Genomic DNA, 18,200 nt, shown 5'->3' with positions numbered 1-18,200 from the left:
CTATAGGCAGCTGGAAGTAATGAGATATCCAGCATCACTTCATTATTAAAAGTGCTCATTATGATCGGGGAGAAAAATACTGAGAATGGAAGAAACTAAAGCCTGATACAGAGGTTGGGGCAGGATTTCTTGTAAGCACACCAGCCATAGCTGAAGCGTGTTTAATTGGCTGCAAGGAGGATGAATGGGGAAAGGTGCCCAGACACGAAGGAAATGGGCTGAATGAACGGATTCACAGCCGTATACACCTACACCGCTACTCATGATTACGAGGAGTGGGTTCAGATCAACATACACTACCATACGCCTGGCGCTTCTGTGTGGTGTCACACAGCTCTCCGATAGTTCAGCTTCTAAATCCTTAGGGTCCCATCCTTTCTATCCGAGGCTTAGAACAGAGTAAGAAAATGATCCAGTCATTTGTGTAACATTCCACTGATAGATGAGGTCCACGCTGGATGCGAACTGTAATGTTAAATAAGAAATTGGAGTAATTCACACTGTGCGTCAAAAGTATGGATGATGAGTTACGTTCACAGGTCCTGGATTTGGGGCAAAAAGATTCCACAGCAAACCTGGAGGAAGCAACAGGGAAATCGCCAGCGGTAAATTCACACAAAAATCGTGTGGTTTTGCAAAATCGGCAATCAGTTTCCAACCTATGTACATTTAAAAAGAACCTTTCACCAAATGTTTCATGTTGAACTGGGTCCGTGATGTAAAAGTAGCTGCAGAGCGGAATAAAACTTTTTTTTTTTTTCAACTTTGCCTATCCATTGGGGAGATTTAGTATTTAACACCTAATGAGTTAACGTTTGTTAAAGAGGTTCTCCAAGAAATGTCGTAAGAAAATATATAAACAATACATATTGAAATATTAATAAATTTTTCAAAATACCTCTATTTAGCAAAAAGGTTTGCTTTATCTAGTGCACTCGGTCAGGATTTCAAATATGGCAACTGCCATATATCATTGTGCAGCCCATCCTAGGTGTCATAGGACGCGCAGTAGGAGGGGCTGCATGAAGAACATCTGCTGGCAACAGAGGTCACCTCCGACGTCTTGTCAGGCTCCATGTACGCTCATTCCTCTGTTCAGTCAACCTGACGGGACACTGAGTAGAGAAGATGAACGCCTTAGCGGACAATGAGCATCCATCTCAGCCAGCCTGACAGTGAGGGCATCCATCTCTGCCTTCCCGCAGCCCCCCTTACTGCATACCCCCTGAAATCTAGGACTCCCGATTTATGGCAGTTTCCATTTTGTAATCCTGACAGCATGCACCAGAGAAAACATACTTGTTTACTAGACAACGGTCTTTAGAACAATGTTTAATACTTAAATGTGGATTATTTTATTTGCTTTATTACATTTCTCAGAGAACCCCTTGAAGTCCAAGTGGGCGTTATCAGATTGCAACTCATACAGGGAGAATTACACGCCCCCAGTGAAAATGGTTTAATAATAACACAAAACCTGAACTTAAAAAAGTCAACTCATTAGGTGCAAATAAACAACAAAAAGTTTTATTCCACCCTGCAGCCACTATTACTTCGCATGACCAGTTCCACATGAAACAATTTGGCGAAAGGTCCTCATTATCCTCCAGCATTGTTTTATAAGATGTGATTGTGCCGCCTGTGATTTCCTGATCTGACGACATGTTATGGGTGTAGGCCGAGTGTACACCAGCTGGAGGAGGACCACAGAAGGGCGGCTAAAAATCTGCAGCAAAATATGCAACGTGTTTTTAGCTTTTTTTTGCTGGGGCTACAAAGCAACATGTGTCATACAGGTGCTTCTCACAAAATTAGAAAGTCATTATCTCAGTAAATTAGAATACTTTAGAACACCAGCTTGAAAAATGATTTTAAAATCCGAAACGTTCCCCTACTGAAAAGTATGTTCAATTAATGCACTCAATACTTGGTCGGGGCTCCTTTTGCATCAATTACCGCATCAATGTGGCGTGGCATGGAGGCGATCAGCCTGTATCACTGCTTAGAGGTTATGGAAGCCCAGGTTGCTTTGACAGCAGTCTTCAGCTTCAAGGTCACGGTTATCCCGGTGGTTTGTGCACCTTTTTCTACCACACTTTTTCCTTCCACTCAACTTTCCATTAATGTGCTTGGATACAGCACTCTGCGAATAGCCAGTTTCTTTAGCAATGACCTTTTGTGGCTTACCCTCCTTGTTATGTGTGTCAATGACTGCCTTCTGGACTTCAGTCAAGTCAGCAGTCTTCCCCATGATTGTGGAGCCTAGGAAGGCTTAGGAAGCCTTTGCAGGTGTTTTCCATTAATTATTATAATTTACTGAGATAATGATTTTGGGGTTTTTACTGGCTAAAAGCCATAATTATTAACATTAACAGAAATAAACACTTGAAAGAGATTTCATCTTTTGTATTGAAGAACTGAAATAAATTAACTTTTTGATGATATTTTCATTTTGTGAGAAACACCTGTATGTCTTTAAGATTGTGGCGTCACATTGTGACATCACATTTAATGATTTCCTATAATGTCACACTGCCATGTTTCCAAATCTTTTGGATTTTCTGTTGCTGGTCGTAAGTCCCTTTTGCCAAAGACTTCAATGCAAGTCGCATGTGACTTGTCTGAGGATGGCTGTTGAGAGTCAACTCAACTTATAGCTCCAGCCTTATTGTGCATTCTGACTTCTCTTTAAAATCCTTTAAAATAGGGAAAATTTCTAGAAAAAAAAATCCACAGCCAAAATTTGAAATTCTGAAGATTTATAAATTTGCAGCATAGTTCAATTTCTGAGCAGGAAATTTTTGGAGCCTTTGGATGATACCGCCTCACCAACACCGGAGCTACCGCCTCACCAACACCGGAGCTACCGCCTCACCAACACCGGAGCTCCTGCAACCCTCAACCTACTGTCTCCTTCCCCATAATCCTGTAGAATGTAAGCCCGCAAGGGCAGGGTCCTCACCCCTCTGTATCAGTCCGTCATTGTTAGTTTGTTTACTGTATGTGATATTTGTAACTTGTATGTAACCCCTTCTCATGTACAGCACCATGGAATCAATGGTGCTATATAAATAAATAATAATAATAATAATAATAATAATACTGTATCAAACTTTAGAAAAGTTTCATTTTTGGATGCAACCAACGTATTTTATATATAAAACGGTATATGCTTCATCACCAGGGATAATTGAACAACAAAACGCTCAGCAAATGTCTATAAGTATTCCTAAGAATTTACAGAAAATATACCAGTTCTAATCACGGTTGATGAATTAGCTCTTTCATCTCAACCACTGGAATCTCAGGAGAATAAAGCTGCTCCTAGTTATTTGATATATCTTGAAGCTTTATAGGCTGCGGTTTCTAAGACTACTTAAAAGGGGTCACAATCTTTTGCAATCAGTATCATCTTTTATTCAACCCAATACTTTCTTGGTCTATTCAAACTGAGAAACTAAACAAAAAGAAGCAGAGGAGACAAAGTGGATGGTGAGATCTAAAAGCTACTAAGAAATGACTTCACCATGCCACAAATGTCCCTTTGTTATTCCCAGGATGACATTTCTCTCCACACAATAGAACATTAGTTGGTACAATGCACGGAGGATTCTGGGGAGCTGTCCTGAGTGGTCGGAGATAACCGGCAAAGGAGCAAGCAAGCGGTACCCATACCAAGAGAGCATGTCCTCGCGTCTCCTCGGAGCCCCTGGAGCATGATGGATTTGACTTTAATTTTACATTTTGCTCACTGAACTTGAAAGCCCATCATCCCACTAAAATAACACTTCTGAGACCTTGCTCCATTATCCGGTTATTTCTTCAGCCAGACGTCTCTCCCTCAGTGTCGGTACTTAATTAAAAAAAAAAAAATTCAAAAAGGGCTATAGTAGCGCAAGTAAGGGCATAGCAAGCCAGAAAGTCTTTTCAGAAAGAAAAAGGATAAAAGAAACAAACTGGGCACATGGACAATTAAAAAAAAAAAAACATGCTACATTTTTGGGCAAAAGGATATTTTATTGGTGCTTCTACGAATTTTCCTTTTAGAATCTCTTAAGTAACCCATGGAGCGTCTGAGCTAATAAGTCCATCGATGGTACTTCTCGCAGTAGGCAAAAAAGAATCTCCTTCGTGGATGCTAAGCAATCCATATCACAATGTCGGAAGCCATAAAACGCTGATTTCTTTGAACTGTAGCAAAGACTAAATTATTATAACTGATGAAAAATGTACTGTCCATCACGAGGAAACCTAAAGTCCTTGAGTTTAGTTGGGGGCTGTGGTATGCCTACACATCCTTCTCCTACCTACCACCTTCTTTCCAAGTGTCCTTTCTGATGGTAGCACCTCATACCCTACTGACCCAAATAATCCCCTCCCCTCCATTTAGTGTGTGTCCCCTTGTATTACCTCCTCCTTTCGTTCATGTAGAATATGAACATGTTGTTTTCTGCACTACTGTGTGAAGCTTGGCCCCATTTATGGTTTCACTGATGATTGTAGTAGTATGGATTGATTATGGATCGATTATGTACTATGTCTAAAGCCTGAGAGAATATTTTGTGTCGCAATTCAAATTATTTGATGGCTCCTGAAAAAACCGTCATGAATGGCTCCAAATTGCCGCTCTGGCGCATTTGTGAAGCCAGTAGCTGATCACCAGTGATATATTGAGGCGGTCTGGGACATGGGGCTCAGAAAGAGTCACTGGTCTGGGAGTCATTCATATGGGATTGTACAGAAGTGTTTAAAGCCTTTAACGGGGATATCAGGGTCTTTAAACCTGGTCTTTAAGCACCAACAGGCAGATGGTTGCCAACTACCTGCCTGTTGAGCCCAGCGCCGTTATCCACTGGCACAGAGTGATTACAGACTTCCGCTGATGTCACATAAAACAGAGCGGCAGTTTGTCTTCCTGACACGGTGGGACTACTGGTGTCATGCTGATTGACAGCTGGCTCTCCGCTGCCTAATTGGGGAAGCTGGCTGTCAATCAATATGGCACCAGTATTCTCGCCAGGATTTTGTCTTGTCCCACACCACACAGCCATCCCTGGCAGAATGTCTCACTCTCAACATTGAAAACAATAATGGAAAAGTGAGCAGTCAGATCCATCTTCTATCATTGATCCCGTGCGTAAGAGAGGACAGCAGGTACAATAACATCCGTACATCGCACTGCCTATGCCTCAGTACACAGCGCAGACCAGAGTATTTAGAAGGCAGGGTTACAGGAGTAGCTTTACTTTTTCTTAATTGACACTACATTGTGGGAAACTGTGGTAACATTTTACTGTGCAAGGGGTCTGTGTGAAGACATCATTCTGCGTGAGGGGCTATGTGGGGAAACAATACTATGTAAGAGACCTCTGTGGGGACATCATATGTTGTGCAGGTCTGTCTGGGGACATTATACTGTAGAGGTGGGCTAACTGGGGAAAATATACTGTGTGTAGGTGGTCTGTGTGGGGGCATTATGCTGTGTAAGGTGGCTGTCTGGGGACATTATACTGTGTAGGTGGTCTGTGTGGGGGCATTATACTGTGTAAGGTCGCTGTGTGGGGACATTATACTGTGTAGGTGGTCTGTGTGGGGGCATTATGCTGTGTAAGGTGGCTGTGTGGGGACATTATACTGTGTAGGTGGTCTGTGTGGAGACATTATGCTGTGTAAGTTGGCTGTGTGGGGGCATTATACTGTGTAGGTGGCTGTGTGGGGGCATTATGCTGTGTAAGGTGGCTGTGTGGGGACATTATACTGTGTAAGGTGGCTGTGTGGGGGCATTATGCTGTGTAGGTGGCTGTGTGGGGGCATTATGCTGTGTAAGGTGGCTGTGTGGGGAGATTATACTGTGTAAGGTGGCTGTGTGGGGACATTATGCTGTGTAAGGTGGCTGTGTGGGGACATTATACTGTGTAAGGTGGCTGTGTGGGGGCATTATGCTGTGTAAGGTGGCTGTGTGGGGACATTATAATGTGTAAGGTGGCTGTGTGAGGGCATTATACTGTGTAGGTGGCTGTGTGGGGGCATTATGCTGTGTAAGGTGGCTGTGTGGGGACATTATACTGTGTAAGGTGGCTGTGTGGGGACATTATACTGTGTAAGGTGGCTGTGTGGGGGCATTATCCTGTGTAAGGTGGCTGTGTGGGGACATTATACTGTGTAAGGTGGCTGTGTGGGGACATTATCCTGTGTAAGGTGGCTGTGTGGGGACATTATACTGTGTAAGGTGGCTGTGTGGGGACATTATACTGTGTAAGGTGGCTGTGTGGGGACATTATACTGTGTAATGTGGCTGTGTGGGGACATTATACTGGGTAGGTGGTCTGTGTGGGGGCATTTTGCTGTGTAGGTGGTCTGTGTGGGGGCATTTTGCTGTGTAGGTGGTGTGTGTGGGGGCATTATACTGTAGGTGGTGTGTGTGGGGGCATTATACTGTGTAAGGTGGTCTGTGTGGGGGCATTATACTGTGTAAGGTGGTGTGTGTGGGGGCATTATACTGTAGGTGGTGTGTGTGGGGGCATTATACTGTGTAAGGTGGTCTGTGTGGGGGCATTATACTGTGTAAGGTCGCTGTGTGGGGACATTATACTGTGTAGGTGGTCTGTGTGGGGGCATTATACTGTGTAAGGTGGCTGCGTGGGGACATTATACTGTATAAGGTGGCTGTGTGGGGACATTATACTGTGTAAGGTGGCTGCGTGGGGACATTATACTGTATAAGGTGGTTGTGTGGGGACATTATACTGTGTAAGGTCGCAGTATGGGGACATTATACTGGGTAAGGTGGCTGTGTGGTGATATACTGTGCAAAAGGACATCATACTGTGTGAGGGGCTCATCCCACATAGTGGACGAGGGCTGCACATTGCACAATTTGTGGCTCTGCTCAGTCTCCCTTGATAAGGAAAAACTACATGAATAAAGATGGATATGCAAAAAATCAAAAATCAGGATGATGCACAAGAAATTATTGTTGTATGCTTGTCCTACTTTACTTTGCAATTTTCTTTAAATATGACAGCAGAGGCATATTATATCCTTAATGTGAGTTTCTTCAAATAATTTCTAATGTATTTCCATAAGATTTCACACAGAGGAGTGCATCCTCCCTCTCTACCGCCTCCATCTTTTATTGACAGAGAACTTTATCGATTATGAATTGTGGAATGCTTTTCAGGACACTATAAAACACTGCAGCAAATAAACATACAACAAGGGGTCAAAATCCATTAAGTGAGGAGTGGGATTGTGCTCACTCCGACTCCAACTCTTTCGTTCACTCTTTGGCCATACTGATAAATTGGTCTAAGGGTACCGTCACACTATAACATTTCGATCGCTACGACGGTACGATTCGTGACGTTCCAGCGATATCGTTACGATATCGCTGTGTCTGACACGCAGCAGCGATCAGGGATCCTGCTGAGAATCGTACGTCGTAGCAGATCGTTTAGAACTTTCTTTCATCGCTGGATCTCCCGCTGTCATCGCTAGATCGGTGTGTGTGACACCGATCTAGCGATCTAGCGATGCGATCCAGCGATGCGTTCGCTTGTAACCAGGGTAAACATCGGGTAACTAAGCGCAGGACCGCGCTTAGTTACCCGATGTTTACCCTGGTTACAAGTGTTAAACTAAAAAAAAACAAACAGCACATACTTACATTCTGGTGTCCGTCAGGTCCCTTGCAGTCTGCTTCCCGCACTGTGACTGCCGGCCGTAAAGTGAAAGCAGAGCACAGCGGCTGTGCTTTCACTTTCACTTTACGGCCGGCAGTCACTGAGTGCGGGAACCAGACTGCAAGGGACCTGACGGACACCAGAATGTAAGTATGTGCTGTTTGTTTTTTTTTAGCTTAACGCTTGTAACCAGGGTAAACATCGGGTAACTAAGCGCGGTCCTGCGCTTAGTTACCCGATGTTTACCCTGGTTACCCAGGGACCTCGGCATCTTGGTCGCTGGAGAGCGGTCTGTGTGACAGCTCCCCAGCGACCACACTACGATTTACCTACGATCACGGCCAGGTCATATCGCTGGTCGTGATCGTAGGTAAATCGTATAGTGTGACGGTACCCTAACTGAGCCAGAAAAGATCAAGGAAAGATAGAAAGAGTACACAGGGAACTTCTAAAAGTACTACTCAGTGATACGGGAAGAAACAGACTGGAAATAATAGAGTTGAACCGTCTGAAAGACAAAGTCTTTGATGGGATAAAGCTTCTGTCAAACAAAGCCCCTGCATGTAACAATATTTCAATAGAGCTAATAAAGTCTTCTGAGGCAGCAGTTGATGTTATCACACAATTGTATCAACAGATATAGAAAACTGGTAAATGGCTAAGACTAGACTAGATCCATGTTTATTCCTATTCTGAAAAAGAGAGATGCTATAGATTGTGGAAACTTGTACTATTGCGCTCATACCTCATGCCAGCAAAATACTACTGAAGACCTTACAAAGATGGCTACAGCCTTACTTTGACAACGATGCCGGAGGAAAAAGCATCATAAAAAAAAAGCCTAGCGTTGTGTTTGCTACCATTAGATGGATAATGGAAAAGGCCAACGAATGCAACAAGGAGATCTATTTTTCCTTCAACTACAGCAAAGCCTTCAACTGTTGATCACCAGAAACTTTGGAATACGATGAAGGATATAGGTATGCCGAACCATCTGATCAGCCTCATTAGGAATCGTTACATATACCAAGAACAGTGCAAGTGGAAAACAGTGACATGGCATGGTTCAAAGCATAGCGAGGCGTCAGACAAAGCTGCATCCGGTCATCATATCGCTTCAATTTATATGTAGAAGGCATGTTCGGGATGGCTGGACTTGCAGAAAAAGAAGGAATCAAAATTGCTGGCAAAAAATCAACAATCTTACTAGATTGATAGCAACAAATGTAGATGGAATGAAGGACCTATTATGGAGTGTTAAGATGGAAAGCTCGAACCTGAGACTGCTACTCAACACAAATAAGACAAAGATATTGATAAACTGCTAGGTGCGACCATGACATGTTTGAAAAGAAAGGTGACGAACTGTAAGTTGTATGGGACTTCCACCTATTCAGATTGATGATAGCTCAACGTCACCAGAAGTCAATAGTAGAATAGTTATGGTCACAACAACAATGAAGTCACTGGACAAAGTCTACAAAACGAGGAACATTTCACTGGCAAAAAAACCGGCTTGGACATAGTTTGGTCTTTTCTGTGGTAACATACGGATTCAAAACCTAGACGAAAAAGAATCAAGACAAAAGAAAAATTGATGCCTTCGAAATGTGGTGCTGAAGGATATTATCAATACTATGGATGTCAAGAAGACAAACAAAGCAATTTTGGAACAGATCAAGCCAGACATGTTACTTGAAGCAAGGATCACCAAGCTATGACTTGCCTACTTTGTACACATCATACGAAGAGAGCAATCACTGGAGAAGGACATTACAGTCAGAAAAGTAGAAGGAACAAGGTGAAGAAGAACACCAACAACTCGATGGTTTGATTCTATCAAGATAATGGCAGATAAGACCCTGGTGGTCCTATCTAGGCTTGCATAAGATCAATCTTCCTGCAGAGTGGTCATCCATCAAGTCACCATGGCTCAAGATCGAGCCAAAGGCCACTAAATACAATTATTAAATATTATATAATCAATTAATAGATTGGTGTTTTATATAAAATAAGTGATTAAAAAAAACGTGTTAGTGCACAAAAACTTCGGATATGTCAGTAATTTGGATTGGCAGAGGTCCGGATGCTGAGACTTCAAGAAACTGCTTTATGCAAAGGGTCAGAAGCACTCAGACAAGCAATGCTGTTATTTGTGACTGATGATATAAGCCCTCAGACTTTCTGTTGAGCAAATTTTTAGTCTCAGAGCCTTGGCCCTTTATTTTAGTGATTGGTGGGTGTCTCCGCACTGGGATCAAAACTTTTGATGTTTCTTGGTGACATATCTAAACTTTTCAAAATGTGAAACTACACTTTTTTATTAATTTTGTAGAGGACGTCAATATTCTGCAATAATTAGGAATGCAATGATTAAGGAGTAAGACTAAATCCTATAACAAAAGGCTTATTGTGAAAAAAGTTATCTGTGTTATACACTGGCAGATTGGCCGCCCATCACGGACTTGCATTTCATTGGCCAAATATTGAAAATCTGACCTAGCTAATCTTCTTATAAACCTATTCCTTTTATGCAGGTCTGTAAAAAGGCAAAGGCAGGAGTCATTTTTGATCATGGAAAATGTACTGAGTACAGTCTACAGCAAAAGAAATACCACCGCTACTGTAACCGCATATGTGTAAGCGATGGCTTGTGCATTCTGATTTGAAAATATGTGTATGGTAAGGGGACAGGAAAAACGGATGCTGCAATACCAGGACACATTTGAAGTTTATGGGAGCAGTCTGACACCTTTTAGAAAACCAGAGAGCAATAGCTGATTACTCGTAGAAAAGATAATCAGAACACAATGCCGTTATGAGGCTGGTTGTTGACATCGGGTCAGGAGGCCTCCAGCTGGTTAGGACATAATTGTCTTTACTCGCACCATTAATGGCGGACGTGCAAGTCTGGTGTAAAGCTAGACTTAGTTGAAGCCCCCTATACAGCCAACATGTCACTTTCTGAAAGGGTCCCCAAATAAGAATGCCCAGCACACATACCAGGAGACAGGTATCCAATGTGTATGGTCATATCTAATAGCATGATAGAACTAATCTGGCTCCATTATAGAGATGTAGAGGGTACAGAAATGGCAGCCTCTGGAAGTAGCTTCAAAATTACACACTAAAAAGGCTCCCAATGAAGCCCAGTGTGGTGAAACGCGCGTCGAGGTGCTTGTGCGCTCCCCTCCTGGGGTTCGCCTCAGTAGTTTCAATACCGTCTCACCATGTCTCAAGGTAATGGTTATCTTTGAGAGCCACTTTGCTTATACACTTTACCTGTGAGCTTGTACTCAGTTTCTTTAAGGGCTTTTACATTATTTATTTGGTGAAGAATTTTTTGTAGGTTACTATTACACTTTGAATGGGTTGTCCAAGTAGTTTCAGTGTTGTATTCCTCCACTGAAGCAAACTTGCAGGTACTTGGCTCCCGCACCAGCATTCTTACTGGCGTTTCGGCACCAGGTCTCCCGGTTACGTCACATGAGCAGTCAGAGGCTGATGATTGGCTAGAGAGCTCAGTCTTCTCTCAGATGAATCTCAGATTTCCTAGAGAGGTGAGAGCATTGCAGCCCATTAGTAGCCACTAATTGTCACACGAGACCTGGGAGACTCGGCGCTGGTGCAGGACGTATCTCCTTTTATTTCATACAGCATTTAAGAAGCGGTGGGTATCACCTTTAAGCTTGGGTTGAAATTACTTAATGTCTAAGCAAGAGATTCCGGTGCCCCTAAAAATAACGTGAGCAACTGAAGAAAAACACAATAATGGATAGGGATTCTGTCAGAGTCGATTGTTGGGAGATCAGTACAAATTGCCTTCAAATCTAAAGATCTGACATCAGTATATGAATTTCTGGATGTAAGAAATAAATGTATCAAGAGTATGCTGCTGCCCAGCTCGCACAGTCAATGGAAGAAAAGTAGATAAAAAGCTGAAAAAAAAAGAAATGTTAAAAGTACTGTATATTATCAGCATCCCACTCGTCCACGAGAGTGTAGCCTTTGTACATTGGGGGGTGCAATTTGCAGTAACTGGCTTTTCTGTAAGAAATTATATATATATATATATATATATATATATATATATATATATATATATATATATACTGATCTAATTAGAGTACATTATGCATATCAGCATCACGCAGCCTTTACTATATATTCACGCCATGTATTAGCTTTAGATACTCTTTAAATTTAACGTGCAATCGTGATTTATTTGATGGTAATTTAGGTAAAATATCTATCGAGATTGTGGGATGTGCAGTCAGGGATATAGAACTGAGCTTAATTATCATTTATTGGGTCATAAATAGGCTGGTTATTTCATGTATATTTCTACTATTTACGTCCTTTTCCACATCTCCCTTCACTTGCTCTACAGCAGGCAGCACAATTTGCAAAAGCAACGGGGATTGCAAAAAAAATATATATTTTTTTTTTCATTCTCACATACAAAAATACATTTTCCGTTTCCACAGCAACATGAATCCCCCGTCGGGATAGAATGTCACCACACCGAGACGTTGCACTGACACCACTAATAGCCCTTCCTATACGTTGTCTCACCCACTTGTGGCTGGAGCTGCGGGCGGCTGCGCGTCACCGGATGCCGAGACTTTATCTAATGCACTCCGGAGCACCGACTGCAAATACCCATGCCCAGGAGAAAGGTTATGTCTACAGGCACAATGGCGTACCAAGTGGTATTATGTGATCCCCAAAAGAAAGTATAGGTTTCTTCACACTACACAAGAGCACAGGTAGTGTAATGCAGGTGCGTTCTACAAATCCGTGGCACATTACATATCCTATTATACGCTCCATAGACACGGAATTGTCATTGCCTTAGTTTACCCTTGCCTTTTTTTTTTTAATCTCAAACTGAGTCGTATGGGACCTTGCTTTTTTGGGGGGGTTATGGGGGGAGTTATAGTTTTAAATGACACCATATGATGAACTGAAAAAATGTGTGCGTGGGGGGGGAGAAATCGAATTGCAGAGAAATAGCACAAAAAACAAAACGCTATTGTTTTCTTGGCTTTAATAATAATAATAATAATAATAATAATAATAATAATAATAATAATATATATATATAGCAACAGATCCAAGGAACAACATCTGAGCTCTGTCCAGAAAAGCACAATGCTGGGAACCACTAAGATCCTGCGCAGAACTAACCAAGATCTTGAGAGATGAGATCTCAGTGTCAAGATCTCCAACTGTGCATGTGCCGCTCACGGCAGCCATTTTCCTGGAGTCCACCGCATAATAAACCATGGAAGTGCGCGGGCTCTGGGCTTTCACAAAATGTCTGTGGAGCCCCCGCACCACCGAACACCCGCAGCGGTGCACATCCGAACACCCCCTCATCCCAGCCTGCAGCAATGCTCCACTCCTGCCTCCTCCAGCAGTGACCACCACAGCCACGACCCCCAGTAAGCAATAAGACACATGAATTATAAGAAGCACCACCATTTTATTAAGTTTTTTTCCTATTTTTCTCCTCAAAATTTGGGGTGCGTCTTATAAACTGCAAAATATGGTATATATATTTATATTTTAATGGTTCTGATTCTAAACTTTGTAAAAAAAAAAGGAATTGGTTTGAGCTGCTACATTTTTAGGCTTCTAGCATTTTTTTTTTATTCATGAAGCTATGTGATTACTTTTTTTTGTTTAGCGAGCTATCGTTTTATTTATACAATTTTTGTGTACAAGGCCACATTTACGCATTCAGTATTTTGTCAGTATTTTACATCAGTAAGCCAAAACCAGGAGTGGGTGATAGAAACACGTCACCGCTTCTGTATTTATTACACTTTTCCTCTGATTGTTCCTCTCCTGGTTTTGGCTTACAGACACTGATGTAAAATACTGACCAAATACTGAACGCGTGAATGTGGCCTAAATATTTCAAGGGTTTTTTTATTGCCTTTTTTGGTGAACATGAGGTGATCACATGGGTTAATAAATTATATTTTATGAACCAGATGTCTAAATGTCACTACATCAAAATATTTTTTTTAATATCTTTAAAATTGGAGAAAGGTAGGCGATTCAATCTTTTATGTTTTTATTATTTGTTTGTTATTACTTTTTAGTTATTTTTGTAGTTCCCTTACAGAATCCATACCTGCCAGGAGTTTGTATAACATACTGCAATGCTTCAATATTACCAACAAAACATTCATATAGCACATAACATGTAACGAGGTTAGGAACGCAAGAAAACGGAAAGTTCCCTCTATATGTAAAGAGAAATTAAAAAATGAGGTGGAGTACTCCTACAAAACCAAGGACAACATCTGCAAGGACCTTGTAAGTTCTTCCTGTGTTTGCATGGGTTTCCTCCGCTTTTCTCCCACACTCCAAAGATATACTGATAGGGAAACTAAACTGTGAGCCCCAATGGGGGCAGCGATGATGATGATGATGTATGTAAACCACTGTGGAATTAATGGCGCTATATAAGTGAGTAAAATAAATAATGAAAAAATATGCCACAAGATATAGAAATTAAAGCAAAATGCACAGCTTACCTACGGGGTGTGACAGCGCCGCGCTGGCCACTAGGTTTGCTCCTCCATACTAGACCATGATATGACCGTATATATGCTTTTTAAACTTTTAAATATTGTCTCAATGACATTTTCTTTCTTTATCTTTTGGTGGTTGGTAGCTACTCCAATAGTGTTCTTGTGTTCAAATACTTCAGTATTGTTGTAAATAATATAAACCACAATCGCCTATGAAGCCCAGCTACAGGCTTGGCTTCATGGAAGGACCAAGAAGTCAGCAATGGTCACCTGCAGCCTCAGGAACCTACCAGCACCCAGCCATTGCAGGAAGGGGTGCTGAAATGGACACCTATGTCACATGCCATGCAATCTGTCAAGGGATTAATGAGCATTCATATTGTCGATAACATCCCAATTACTGTAATTCGTTTTTTGACCACATAAAACATGCGATCAGCCGAGAGTTTGACTCATATGTTGGCCGTGTGCAATCGTATTTATACCGGGTAATGATCATGAAGGAGAGTTATTAGAAATGGCCATGTAAATGGGCTCTTGGTTAATCTTGGGAATTTGAAAGGTTGATTTTCTTATTTTTAAGTTTCATTAAAAATATTTCCCAGGCATGTTTATCATGGGTATAATTATATATCTATATATATAATTGTCTAAGGGTTTTTCCATCTGTCTGTCTGTCTGTCCTGGAAATCCCGCCTCTCTGATCAGCGACGGGCACAGCGACGATGATGTCATAAAGGACGTAGATATCCCGCGTCTGATTGGTCGAGGCCGCCAGGCCTCGACCAATCAGCAACGGGCACAGTATTGACGTACATGTCATAATAGTGGCCATGGCGACGATGATGTCATAAAGGTTGCCTCGACCAATCAGCGACGGGCACAGTCTGCCACGAATTCGTGAATCATCATTGTCCATATACTACGGGGGCATGCATATTCTAGAATACCCGATGCGTTAGAATCGGGCCACAATCTAGTATATATATATATCTATTATTTTTGCCAACTTAATTCCAAATAGGTTTTCTGTTTGGCCCGATCCACTCCAATTTCTTTTCCACGAGCCGGGGTGATGTTTTATGTATAAATGACAAGTCGAGTTTAAGATGCAGACGGTGCACACGCTGCCTCCGAAGAGGAGATTCTCACAGTCTGGTGTTACTTACAGCATCCTTCTCTGGATTGCACACTTTCACCCACAGGATGTGGTCCAGCAGCCAGTCGATAGGCTTGTCTTTGTAAAACATGAGGATAAACTCCACAATCAGGCTGAGGTCCAGAGACTTGAAGAGCTTTCCTGAACGTAATGAAAGAAAATTGTGTTTACTCAGATTTCTTTTCTTTTTTTTCTCAATTCGCTTCATACATAAAATTTCAAAATCTCCACTATGGATGAGAAGTTTGGGGGGCAGCTTTCTGAGCAAATTGCTGCCATTAAGCCTTAAATACCATCAATCAAATGACAGTCTGAGAGCGATCGATAGACACAACTATACAGTGCGTGTAATTCTAGATGTTCACAGTCGGCAAACAAAAGCAAGTGTAAATGTCCATGCTGCTATTAACAACGGGAAGTTTCCTTATATAATTGACCGAACAAGAAAAGAAAGGTGGAAAGTAAACCGTGAAAATCTATGATTTGTGGCTGCAGACAAAATTACCATAACAGTAACTTTCAGAAAATAAAAATTCAGTCACTACTGTAGAGAGTTTGTATTTAATATGGTTTCATTCAATATAATAGATCTGCATTAACATATTTTGTCTTGCGCCATTTTTGCATTTTTGGGGGCGGTCCGTAATGCAGCAGCTCCTCCCCTCACTGGCTTTACAGCAGCAGAGAGATGCTTTACTGTAAAGTCATCCTACTCTGGCACAGTAACCCTCCGACCACCTCTGCTCATTCATTCTGTGACTACAATACCCAACCTCTCTGACTACTGGATGTTTAAACTTAGTAGAACAATATCCACTAAGCTCCAAGTTAGCAGTAACACTCCTTTAGGCCTTATTCAGACCTCCATTTTTCACGTACGTTTTCTAGCCATAATTTTCACATACCCGTTACAGTCTATGGGGTTGCTCACATGTGTATGGTTTTCTGTGGACAGTGTGACCACACAAACATCATAGACACATGTCCATTTTTAAAAAATTCTCATACAAGTCTATGGGTCCTTGAAAATCACAGTAATCATATGGATGGCATCATTGCGTAGTCCGCATGCTGTCCGTGCTCAACATTGTTGTGCAGGAGAAACTGCCATTTATTTATTTTTACACATGTGAAAATCACTGATCAAACACTGATGGTAAAGGCTGACACACTGACCAAACACTGATAGTAAAGGCTGACACACTGACCAAATACTGATGGTAAAGGCTGACACACTGACCAAGCACTGATGGTAAAGGCTGACACACTGACCAAACACTGATGGTAAAAGCTGACACACTGACCAAACACTGATGATAGCAGCTGACACACTGACCAAACACTGATGATAGCAGCTGACACACTGACCAAACACTGATGATAGCAGCTGACACACTGACCAAACACTGATGGTAAAGGCTGACACACTGACCAAACACTGATGGTAAAGGCTGACACACTGACCAAACACTGATAGTAAAAGCTGACACACTGACCAAACACTGATGGTAAAAGCTGACACACTGACCACACACTGATAGTAAAAGCTGACACACTGACCAAACACTGATAGTAAAAGCTGACACACTGACCAAACACTGATAGTAAAAGCTGACACACTGACCAAACACTGATGGTAAAGGCTGACACACTGACCAAACACTGATGGTAAAGGCTGACACACTGACCAAACACTGATAGTAAAAGCTGACACACTGACCACACACTGATGGTAAAAGCTGACACACTGACCACACACTGATGGTAAAAGCTGACACACTGACCACACACTGATGGTAAAAGCTGACACACTGACCAAACACTGATAGTAAAAGCTGACACACTGACCACACACTGATGGTAAAAGCTGACACACTGACCAAACACTGATAGTAAAAGCTGACACACTGACCAAACACTGATGGTAAAAGCTGACACACTGACCAAACACTGATGGTAAAAGCTGACACACTGACCACACACTGATGGTAAAAGCTCACACACTGACCACACACTGATGGTAAAAGCTGACACACTGACCAAACACTGATAGTAAAAGCTGACACACTGACCACACACTGATGGTAAAAGCTGACACACTGACCACACACTGATGGTAAAAGCTGACACACTGACCACACACTGATAGTAAAAGCTGACACACTGACCACACACTGATGGTAAAGGCTGACACACTGACCAAACACTGATGGTAAAGGCTGACACACTGACCAAACACTGATAGTAAAAGCTGACACACTGACCAAACACTGATGGTAAAAGCTGACACACTGACCACACACTGATAGTAAAAGCTGACACACTGACCAAACACTGATAGTAAAAGCTGACACACTGACCAAACACTGATAGTAAAAGCTGACACACTGACCAAACACTGATGGTAAAGGCTGACACACTGACCAAACACTGATGGTAAAGGCTGACACACTGACCAAACACTGATAGTAAAAGCTGACACACTGACCACACACTGATGGTAAAAGCTGACACACTGACCACACACTGATGGTAAAAGCTGACACACTGACCACACACTGATGGTAAAAGCTGACACACTGACCAAACACTGATAGTAAAAGCTGACACACTGACCACACACTGATGGTAAAAGCTGACACACTGACCAAACACTGATAGTAAAAGCTGACACACTGACCAAACACTGATGGTAAAAGCTGACACACTGACCAAACACCGATGGTAAAAGCTGACACACTGACCACACACTGATGGTAAAAGCTCACACACTGACCACACACTGATGGTAAAAGCTGACACACTGACCAA

At 42.0% G+C, this 18,200-nt stretch overlaps 1 protein-coding gene across 2 annotated transcripts in view; it reads right to left on the bottom strand.

Moving 5' to 3' along the window:
• Positions 1-18,200, bottom strand: part of MGAT4B (alpha-1,3-mannosyl-glycoprotein 4-beta-N-acetylglucosaminyltransferase B) — a 470,916-nt gene that overhangs the window by 71,693 nt on the left and 381,023 nt on the right. For both annotated transcript variants that reach the window (XM_069763603.1, XM_069763604.1), the window contains exon 9: positions 15,400-15,530. In XM_069763603.1, the coding sequence (XP_069619704.1) occupies positions 15,400-15,530 (131 nt within the window). The remainder of the gene's footprint in view (positions 1-15,399; positions 15,531-18,200) is intronic.

The sequence above is a fragment of the Ranitomeya imitator genome, chromosome 4, assembly GCF_032444005.1.
Source record: "Ranitomeya imitator isolate aRanImi1 chromosome 4, aRanImi1.pri, whole genome shotgun sequence".
Classification (NCBI taxonomy): domain Eukaryota; kingdom Metazoa; phylum Chordata; class Amphibia; order Anura; family Dendrobatidae; genus Ranitomeya; species Ranitomeya imitator.
This window is presented reverse-complemented; position numbering and strand designations above follow the sequence as displayed.